We start from the raw sequence: 10,602 nt of genomic DNA, 5'->3' as shown, positions 1-10,602 counted from the left end.
CATGCTGGTAGGGTACGGCTAAACACAGCCACTGTTGGGGGTCATGGGTATTTCTTCTAAGCAGTGCCTAGAGCACCCTAATCACAGCTGTGTAGGTTGGGCCCTGTGACAACTGAGTTAACTAGATTCTTATTTATGGATGCTGGTCTATTTCCAATCTTTTCTCTCTCAAATGGCTCTACAGCAAAAGTTTCTAAGCATAGTGGCCAGAGAAGTCACTAGAGGTGACAACCACAGACAGCAAGCATTTGTAACTTTGGTGGCATCTCTCCACTGTGATTAGGCTACTCTGTGGGCTGGAAGCTTGGTGTCTGGATGTTGGTACTGGCTAGAGTTTGAAGATTTTTGTTTTGTTTTGTTTTGTTTTTGAGACAAGATTTCTCTGTGTAGCCCTGGCTGTCCTGGATCTCACTCTGTAGACCAGGCTGGCCTCGAACTCACAGAGATCTGCCTGCCTCTGCCTCCTGATTAAAGGATTAAAGGTGTATGCTACCACTCCTAGCAGAGCCGTGGAGCTTTAAAAGGAGGATCCTAATTCGATCCTTGTGGCAATCAAGGACACCACTCTCTATGAGGCCTCTTGGTGACTCTGGGGAGGAACTCTCTCTGGTACTGCGTAGAGCTGGCAGTCCTTTACTCTCATCTGTCCCAGTGTGCCACAGCAAGAAACTTTCCAGAGTTGAGTCAATTCAGGTGCTGTGTCCCGTGAGCTAACTAGACCTCCTCATTAAGTTAGCTTTTTCAAATATTTTTGTCAAGCGGTTAAACAGTGACTGATACCCTGTCAAAGTCCCATCTTTGGAACGTGTCAATGGACACTATAAACAGTGACACTTGGGCAGCGTTCTCAGGATGCAAGATGCAGATAAGTCAGTGGGCGAAATGAAGGCCCAAGGGCTGATGCACTCCTCAAACCCCAGGGGACCTGGGGGGGATGAATTGGAGGAGACAGAGAAGACTATCTTGGCTGGATGCTGCCAGAACCCTGTCAGAATTCTCAGGATTCCTCACGGGCCCCTGAAGTTGTCTGTGTGGCCAGGAGGCAGGGACAGAGACAGGGTCTTGAGCTGAAATTTGAGCTCAGCAACTGGTCACTAGCTGGCTAGTAAGTGCCAGGGAACTGCGCATTTCTGCCCACCCAACACCAGGTCTACAGATGTGCTCCACAAAACCCTGGCTTTTACACAGGTGCTGGGATCCAACCTCAAGTCCTCACACTGGTACTACACCGAGAGAGCCATCTTCCAGTCTCACATCCTGTTCCGAAAGCGTATTGATACATTCCGGGGGACAATCTGGGAACCCTGCACCCTACTCTGTTGAAGCTCATCTTGGGCCTAAGAACCAGACATATGGACACTCATGTACAGGATGGGCATACAAACATGTTTACTCCAACTCTAAAGTTTACAAGGGAGCTAGGCAGCAGGTTGTAATATACACATTGCCGACTCCACGGCTCTGGTTTGTCTCAGTGACTTGTTTCACGGCTGTCGCCAGAGGGCTATCCTGATACCAGCAGGATGCAGAAGGAAATGGTGACTGCAGAAACAGGTCCGCTGGGAGGGACAGGACTGGGGCCCCTCAGCAGAAGGCCAGGGGCTAGAGTGGGCTCGGAGCTGGTGCAGGGACATCTCATGTTGCACTGTGATGCTGGTTGCAGTTACAGAGGCTCCCAAGCCACCTGGTGACAGACGGTGGTGGTGTTACTCTCCATAGCACACATCACTCAACAAGATCACGTGATTGCAGTCACCCAGCCATCCGGGTAGTGCTGTGTCCCTGTCCAGAATGGACAGATTGGCTATGTGACCCACTTGGTCATAAAGGCAATGTTTGCCCGAGGCATGTTACCCATGCTCTTGGAGGCCCTGCCAAGTCAGCCAGGGCTGAGGTCCCATGAAAGGTTTCCTGTGCCCATGTGGCCTTTGTGGCAGGTACCAGGCCACAGCATCTGGTTTGCAAAGTAATGAGGCTTTGCGTCAACCTCCACCCATTGGGCTGTCTGTGACAGGGTTGGGACTGCCTCTGTCAGCTCGTCTGTTTCCTCTTCCTCTGCGTCAGGGCTTCTCATGTCTTCCCCAGAATAGAAGATCTGCAGATGTAGACACACAGGAGAATAAAGTGAGACCCTCCCTGTGGCCAGAGTGCTTCCACTAGAGGCCACCCTCTCAGCATGATAGAGGTGGCCAGAGAGGGGTGACAAACGCTTTCAGCTCAGTTCAGCCCTCTAAGCTCACTGCTTGCTTCGGACTCCCATCTGGTTGTGCTAGCATGCTGAACAAACAGGAGGTGGTGTATGCAGAGTGTGTGTGTGTGTGTGTGTGTATGCATGTGCATATCTGTTATTTTTGGCATTAATATACGGACCAGAGCCAGACAATGATGATACATGCCTTTAATCCCAGCACTCGGGAGGCAAAGGCAACTTTAGTCTACAAAGTGAGTTCCACAATGGTCAGGGCTGCACAGAGAAACCCTGTCTTGAAAAACCAAAACAGGGAGCTGGCGAGGTGGCTCAGCGGGTAAGAGCACTGACTGCTCTTCTGAAGGTCCTGAGTTCAGATCCCAGCAATCACATGGTGGCTCACAGCCACCCATAATGAGATCAGACACCCTCTTCTGGTGCGTCTGAAGACAGCTACAGTGAATTACAGAGGAGTGAGCGGGGCCAGAGAGCAGCCACACACATGATGCCTCACAGCCATCTGTACAGCTACAGTGTACTCATACACATAAAATAAATAAAATAAATCTTAAAAAAAAGAAAAACGAAAACAAACAAACAAACAAACAAAGTCAGTCAGTCAGTCAGTCAGTCAGTCTAGGCCCTGGGATATGCATCCTGACCATCCCACAGAGGTGCAACCAGGCATGAGCGGTCATTGGCTCAGTCTCCTTCCAATACTCACAGCCCTTGAGTTCTGCTCCGATCCCCCTGTCCCCGGCCTGTTCCTCTTCCCTCCTCACAGGGAGGACCCTAATGAGCTAATACCTTGTAAGTCCCTCAGCCTCCTCCTGGCCTCCAGTAGCCCAGTTATCTCCCTCCACCCATCTTGCATGCCCCTTCCTGGCGGCACACAGACCCACCTTAGAGATTTCCACCTCTCCTTTTCTGTCTGGTTCTCTGGGCTCTCGCTTTCATAGGAAGCCAAATACAGACCTGAACCAAAACACAAGTGGAATTACAGACTTACGGCAGGTGACCATGACTCCTTGTTTACCCAGAACCTGACCTGCTTTTTATTTGTGAATTAAATGTCTCATTTGGAGGTCACTGTTTACAGGCAATTTTAAAAAAATCACACACAGAGATCCCATGGCCCCTCTACCCAAACTCCCCAGCAGCACCCATGTGCAAAGCACGTCCTTCACTCACGACAGTTCAATGTTCAGTTTTTCTGCTCATGATGCTGGAAGGTGACACAGTCAGTAGATAACACAGTCTGAAATTTGAACTTGGAGCTTTCCCTTGCTTAGCAATAAGAAGTGTGCTCCTCTCTGTGGACCGCGGCCACTTCGTATCAGTCATGGGACTCCAATATATACTGTGTATCGTATTTAATAAACAACATGGGCTATTCCACGTGTAGTGATATAATGTGTTGTGTTATCTCAGGCAATGGTGGCTCACCTTTAATCCCAGCACTTGGGAGACAGAGGCAGTCTGATCTCCCTGAGTTCAAGGCCAGCCTGGTCTACATAAAAAGTTGTATGGCATCTGGGGCTACATAGTGAGACTCTGTCTCAAAAAACAAAAACAAAAGGCTCAAAAAAAAGGAAAACAGCCATCTTCGTGTTAGATGACTGAGAGCGTCCTAAGCACATTAGCAGCAGGCTGGACCAAGCTGTGACAATCCGTAGGCTAGGGTACTAGAGATGCTGTTTTTTTCTTTTCTTTCTTTTTTTTAAATTGGATATTTTCTTTATTTACATTTCAAATGTTATCCCCTTCCCCAGTTTCCCCCCTTCCGGAAACCCTCTATCCCACCCTCCCCTCCTGCTTCTATGAGGGTGTTCCTCCACCCACCCACCCACTCTCACCTCCCCGCCTTCAATACCCCTACACCAGGCCATCTACTAAGCCTTCATAGGACCAAGGACCTCTGGTTGGTTGATATTGTTGTTCTTTCTATGGGGTTGCAAACCCCTTCAAGTCCTCAGTCCTTTCTCTAACTGGAGATATGTTTTTGACTGATTGTGTTTCCAGTGTAGGATGGGTTTGCTGGGATGCATGCAATTCCACCATGAATTGAAGTACCCTGCTACTGTCAGTCCATAACTGGCACAATGGCGTGGGCGGAGTTCAGACACAGGACATTTCCATAAGGACTAGAGCAACCATGGGCAAAGGTGCCCCTTTGGAGCCACAGCCACTTCCCCCATTGCCCAACGGCTTTCCCTTTCCCGCCTTGCTCCTCTCCTCCCCCTCCTCTTTTCTTTCAGTGATGTTGGGGATTAAACCCAGGGCAACATTCGACCATCAAGCTACATCCTGGATGCTCTCCCCCCTTTTTTTTTCTTTCCGAGACAGGGTTTCTCTGTATAGCCCTGGCTGTCCTGGAGCTCACTCTGTAGACCAGGCTGGCCTCGAACTCAGAAATCCGTCTGCCTCTGCCTCCCAAGTGCTGGGATTATAGGCGTGCGCCACCACCGCCCAGCTCGCTCTCCCTTTTCTTAACTTCTGACAATCACTAATCTGTTCTCCATTCCTTCCTTTAGTAATTTGAAGAAAATTATATAAATAGTCATATAACATATAAACATAAATATATATCTGCGTCTGTGTGTGTGAATACACGAATGAGACTGGAGACTCACCCATGGGTGGCATGTAGGGGTATATCACAGTTCATTTAACCATTCACCCATTGACAGACACTGGAGTTGTTTTCAGTTTGAGGCTGTAACAGAGGGAACTTACGGATACTGATTGTTTGTTTGTTTGTTCGTTTCTGGGTAAGCATGGATATCATTTATCTAAAATAAATCAATGCCCAGGAGTGCAATTTCTTGGTTATATAATGTTAATGGATAATTGGTTTTAAAAGAAACTCTTTGTCAGTTGGGCATTCTGGGGGGGGGGGACCCAAGTGTGAGTTTGGAGTCAGTCCAGGCTACGTAGGTTCTAGGCTAACCTGAGCTATACAGTGAGGTTCTATTCCAACAAACAAAAGAAAACAATTATCTCAGTAACCACGAAGAGCGAAACAAGCAAACCCAAAGTCAAGACCTCTTTGTCTAGACAGGTGCTTCCTGGGTTATGACACAGTTATGTCCCAATAAACCCCTGCCAAGTGAAACTGTTGCAGTTAAACCAGTGTGTTTAACAAGCCAGACCTGGTGCTCTAAGCCTGTAATTTCAGCTACTTTGGGGGCTAATGGAGGAGGACAATAAGGTCAGGTTTGCCTGGGCTACAAAATGAGTCATCCCAGGCAACTTAGTGAGACCCTGCCTCAAAATCAAAAGTAAAAAAAAGGCCTGGGTATATAGCTCAGTGTTAGGACACTTGCCCAGTGGTGTGTGAGGCCGTGAGTTCCACAGTTTCCAGAAAGCAATGTCTCATGCCAGTGTGTATCACATGCACTACACTACACATGCACCATCCGTGGAAAGCCTGTAGCCAAGCTGGTACTCAGCTCTCCTCACGTGAGCCCTAGTTCTCACCCTCCTGCTAACTTTTTATTAACGAGGAAACCAGCGGATGTCGGTGCTGAAATGAAGCTATGTCCTACTTGAATTCTCCCATATCGTACAGAATCCTGACACTGTGGAAAGACAACCATCACATTTATGCTTGTAACATAGGACACTCATGGCAGATGGACAGGCTGCTCATGTTTGGAATGGCCAACAATGATCACACCTTGATCAGGGAGGAATCTGGGCTCAGCGGTCCTTGAGGTGCTAGCTAGCCTGCAACTTGTTGAGTTGGTCTTGTGCTCCTTAGGAGGCAATTGGGGGCTCATCAGGCAAGGGAATATACCTTCTGTATTCCACTTTGGGCCCAACAAGTATGTGTCAGATGTTACTTGAGACCAGAGTTGGTATCCCTGCATGGTGACTGACTAAGAGACCATGGGACAGTCCTACTGCCTGGGTGTTGAGGTCAGGGGGCCACCTTACCGTCTTCGCTGAAGATGGGGGCAGTGTACAGGTAATGGGTGATGCTTGGATCTTGCTCGAAAGGACATTCCACTTGTTTCCACGTAATGAATTCTCCAACCTGCTTGGCCAGTTCCAGAAATTTCTGTCAGGTTTACAGAGACATAAAATGGAGCAAGGTGAGCGGCTTCCCTTTGGTCATCATCCTTCTTGCAGATCTGAGAGGGAACATGAGACCATAGGTGGCAGCAGAACCTAGGGAGGATGCCGAGCATTCTGTGAGAATCTTGCCAATTCTCCTTCTTAGAATCTGGGACACCTGTCACCTCAGGCTCCCAGCATCCCCATCAAGAGGTGGCAGCCATTGGCCCACAGCTATTTGAGACAGTGACTCACCATGTAGCCAGGCCTGGCCTGGAACTACCTGTTCACATCACACTAGCTTCAAACTCACAGAGATCCTCCTGCCTCCGACTCCAAAATGAATGAATTGAAGATGTGTGCCACTATACCTGGCTGCTCCCAGTCTTTGCCTAAATGTAGCAAGAAGGCACATTGCTCTATTTGAATTTCTTTTTGTGATTTTTTTTTTTTTTTTGGGAAAGTGACACAAGCTGGTTGACTTACAGGGTGGTAAATGCTATTCAGTGAATCTCTTTAGATAAAATTTAAGAAATTGTATAAGATTTGCACTTTTTTAAATGATGAGTATATATGTGGGAATGTGTATGTGAGTTCGGGTGCCCACAGAGGCTAGCAGAGGGTGTTAGGACCCCTGGAGTTGGAGTTACAGGTAGTTGTGAGTCTCCTGACATGGTGCTGAGAACTGAACTGGGGTTGCTTTATCTGCGAAGCCCAAGTAAATTCTTTTTTAAAATCTGTGACATTTTATAGTACACATATGTGTAGGCATATTCGTACATTGGTGCACAGGTGGAGGTCAAAGGACAGCTTGCAGGAATCAGTTCTATCTTCCTACCATGTAGATCCTAGAGACAGAACTCATGAACTCAGGCTTGGCAGCAAGCACCCTCATCCACTGAGCCGTCTCAACAGTCCTAAGTAAATTCTCTTAAGTGTATTTTAAAATAGAATCATTTTTTGTTGTTGTTGCTATTTTGAGACTGGGTTTCTCTGCATAGCTCTGACTACCCTGGAACTCGATCTGTAGACTAGGGTGGCCTCAAACTCACAGAAATCTGCCTGCCTCTACCTCCTGAGTGCTGAGATTAAAGGTGTGCACCACTGCCGTGTAGCTTAGAATCATCTTTTAATATGCACAAGCAATCAATTCTAGGATCCCTTTACCCCAACCAAGATACCCCAAACCACAGAGGCTCTGGTCCCCCTTTGAGACGGTATATTATTTCCACATAACAGAGATAGCTCCTCTTGCATGCTTTAAAGCATCTCCAGGTTCCTCCCGACACCTAGTATAATGGAATGCTATGCAAATGGATTCTGTGTGCATTGTTCTGGGAATGGTGACAAGCAAAACAGTCTGCATGTCTTCAGTATGGATGTAAATAAGAAATATTTTCTATCCACCGATGCAGAACACACGGAAACAGAGGGCTGACAACATATGTGTTTAAGTTTTAAAAGCACGCCAACTTTCAAAAGGACTTTAAACACATAGCAGCAGGCTATGGTTTGCCTGTGAAATGCCCTCAGTAGGTTTCTTCTCTAGTGGGTGACTGCTGCTGGTAGGTTATAAAACCTTTGGGAGGTGGAGATTTGCTGGGAAAGTGTGTCACTGGGGTTGGTCTTGGAGGGTTGACATCCTGGTCCCACTTGATGCTTCCTGAGTGCAGATACAATGTGGTCAGCCAGCTTCCCGATCCTCCCTCCATCCCTTCCCTTTAATGACGGACTCTCATCCCCTTGGAACCATAAGCCAAAACAAACCTCTTCTCTTTTGTTTCTGTCAGCGTATTTGATCACAGATACAGCAAAGAAGGTCAGACACAGCCCAAAGCCATGCCCGGGCTGGAGATCCTGCCTTGTTTTTGATCCCACAAATCAGCCCTGGTAGCCAGGTCTATCCCCTACCACCACCAGGTCTATTCCCTACCACCTGCTCCCTCAGTGTGTGGTCACATGAGTGGCTTACAGTCTTCCACAGCTCTGATTCTAAGGACCAGTTCAAGAAGAGGAAATGATGGAGTCCCAACTCTCAGCTATATGTCAGGGTCACATAAAAAACCCCATCCCAGGCTCCGGGGCCCCTGAGGTCTTATCTATCTAGCTCCTCAATAAGACCCTGGGACCACATGCTGGGCTGGACAGTCCTTTGGGACGACCAGGCCTGTGGGTCACCTGTGATCTGTGCAGACGCCAGTTGTAGGCCAAAGAGCCCAGACCTGTGTTGCAGTCCTTGTCAGCTGGGGACACTCACAGAGTTCTTGACAGCCTCTAAGACCTCTGTGTGGCCCCGTTTATAGAAGTAAGGGAATGAGCTTCCTATAGATCAGTGGCTCCCAACCTTCCTAAACGCTGCGATCCTTTAACCCAGTTCCTCACGTGGTGTGACACCCAACCATAAAATTATCTTCATTGCTACTTTATAACTGTCATGGTGCTGCTGTTGTGAACCATCATGCAAATATCTGTTTTCTGGTGGTCTTAGGAGACTCCTGAGAAGGGATTGTCCAATTCCCAAAGGGACTGTGACCCATAGGTTGAGAACCACTGCTATTGAGCAAGTAATAGATCCAGAATTTATGCTTGTTGGAGCTGAAAGCTAAGTGGACACCAGGTAGGGCTGAGCCTCCTGCAAGACAAGAGCCTCCTTCCCCCCACAGATTGGAAGGTCCCGCTAAGACTTCATGCCATGCTCTGTTTGCTGGACTCTGTCTATAGAGCCCACCCACCACATCAGTATGTGGGTGCGCTCTTCTGAAGTGTTCAAGAACTCTGGTTCTCTAAGTGAGTGACCAATGCCCAGTCTGCTGTGGGGAACCCCCAGAAGATGGGGGGTCTCTCCGCTTGAGAGGTCATGAGGACATCCTGGAGGAGGGGACATTTGATGAGACTGTGAGCCGAGGGAGCAGAAAACTCTTTGTTTCTGCTCTCTGATTTCTGCTTTACACCTCCGTCCTGCAGTCCAGGGACCCTCCTTTTTGGGACCTGCCCTGGCTCCCATACACTATACACTTGTGTGGTCCTTGAAGCACCTTGCCAGCTGCCATCATAGGTCTTCAGAGTTGGCTTTCTCTTCAGTCTACCTCTCTTGAAGGACCAAAGTGATGCAGCTCCCGGGGCTGAGAACAGTGTCCAATATGGAGTGTTTGTTGGCATGTGCCTGAGCCTCAGCCTCTCCCTCTGGCTGATGTTAGGGGACTTGAATGACTCCAGTTTGAAATGGTTGTGAACTGATGCACCCTGCCCCTCCTGCAGCCCCCATGAGTCTAGCGATCCAGTGGTTAGCAGTCCCATGCTGGCAACCTTTGTCTATGTTTGTGTTTGTGTGACTACAGGTGTACTCGGGGAAGTAGAGGCCAGAGGACCAACTCAGGTACTGCCTACCATGCTTTGTAAGACAGGGTCTCTTGGCTGGGCGTGGAGGCACATGCCTTTAATCCCAGAACTTGGGAGGTAGAGGCAGGTGGATCTCCATGAGTTCCAGGACTGCCAGGGTTACACAGAGAAACCCTGTCTGGAAAATCAAAACAAAACAAAGCAAGCAAGCAAGCAAGCAAAAAAGACACTGAGTCTCTCACTGGCCTAGAACTAACAAATTAGCATAGGCTGACTGTCCAGAGACACCCAGAAATCCACTTCTCTCCTACTCCCAGGATTGGGATTAGAAACCCGTTCCAACAAGCCCAGCTTTTCTTCCCATGGTTCTGGGGGTGGGACTCAGGTCCTCCTGCTTGACTCACAAGCACTTCATGCTGAGGCATCTCTTTAGCTGCTTCCCTTGATTGTGCTGGGAACACCTAGCACCTGTCTCACTTGCCGGCATCACTGAAAACCAGTAGACACACCTCAAAGTTGACATGCCCATTGGGAAGGCGGTTGGCGCAGCCCTCGTTGAGGAAGTAAATGTCCTTGATGAGCAGGCTGAAGAAGGGGATGACGATCTAGAAGGGAGAAAGTGCAGGTCAACATAAAGGAATAGCCTCAGCTGGGCGGTGGCGCACACCTTTAATCCCAGCACTTGGGAGGCAGAGGCAGGCAGACTTCTGAGTTCGAGGCCAGCCTGGTCTACAGAGTGAGTTCTAAGACTGCCAGGGCTATACAGAGAAACCCTGTCTCTAAAAACAAAACAAAACAAACAAACAAATGGAACAGCCCCAAGTAGCCCAGAGCTAGAAGAAGGCTCAGAGTATAGTCACATGAAGTGCCACCCTGTCCTATGGTCACCCAGCCTCAGTAAGGATGGGAGAAAAATCTTGCAGAAATTCACTGTTGCAAGTGACTTCTCCAATCAGAGGTGTCGGCCCCGCTTCTATATAGCTCCCCCTAGAGTCTGATTTGGGAGATGGGAGCCA

The 10,602-nt window shown here is 48.5% G+C and overlaps 1 protein-coding gene across 4 annotated transcripts in view; it reads right to left on the bottom strand.

Annotated features, from left to right (window-relative positions):
- Nucleotides 1-1,365: 1,365 nt before the first annotated feature.
- Nucleotides 1,366-10,602, bottom strand: part of Rasgef1c (RasGEF domain family member 1C) — a 76,594-nt gene continuing 67,357 nt past the window's right edge. For all 4 annotated transcript variants that reach the window (XM_031353107.1, XM_031353105.1, XM_031353106.1 and 1 more), the window contains 4 exons: nt 10,096-10,191; nt 6,128-6,251; nt 3,091-3,163; nt 1,366-2,095 (listed from right to left, as the gene is read on the bottom strand). In XM_031353107.1, the coding sequence (XP_031208967.1) occupies nt 2,071-2,095; nt 3,091-3,163; nt 6,128-6,251; nt 10,096-10,191 (318 nt within the window). In that variant the 3' untranslated portion in view covers nt 1,366-2,070. The remainder of the gene's footprint in view (nt 2,096-3,090; nt 3,164-6,127; nt 6,252-10,095; nt 10,192-10,602) is intronic.

The sequence above is a fragment of the Mastomys coucha genome, unplaced genomic scaffold (genome assembly GCF_008632895.1).
Source record: "Mastomys coucha isolate ucsf_1 unplaced genomic scaffold, UCSF_Mcou_1 pScaffold5, whole genome shotgun sequence".
In the NCBI taxonomy this organism is placed as follows: Eukaryota; Metazoa; Chordata; class Mammalia; order Rodentia; family Muridae; genus Mastomys; species Mastomys coucha.
The sequence above is the reverse complement of the archived record's forward strand: the minus strand, read 5'-3'. Positions and strand labels throughout refer to the sequence as shown.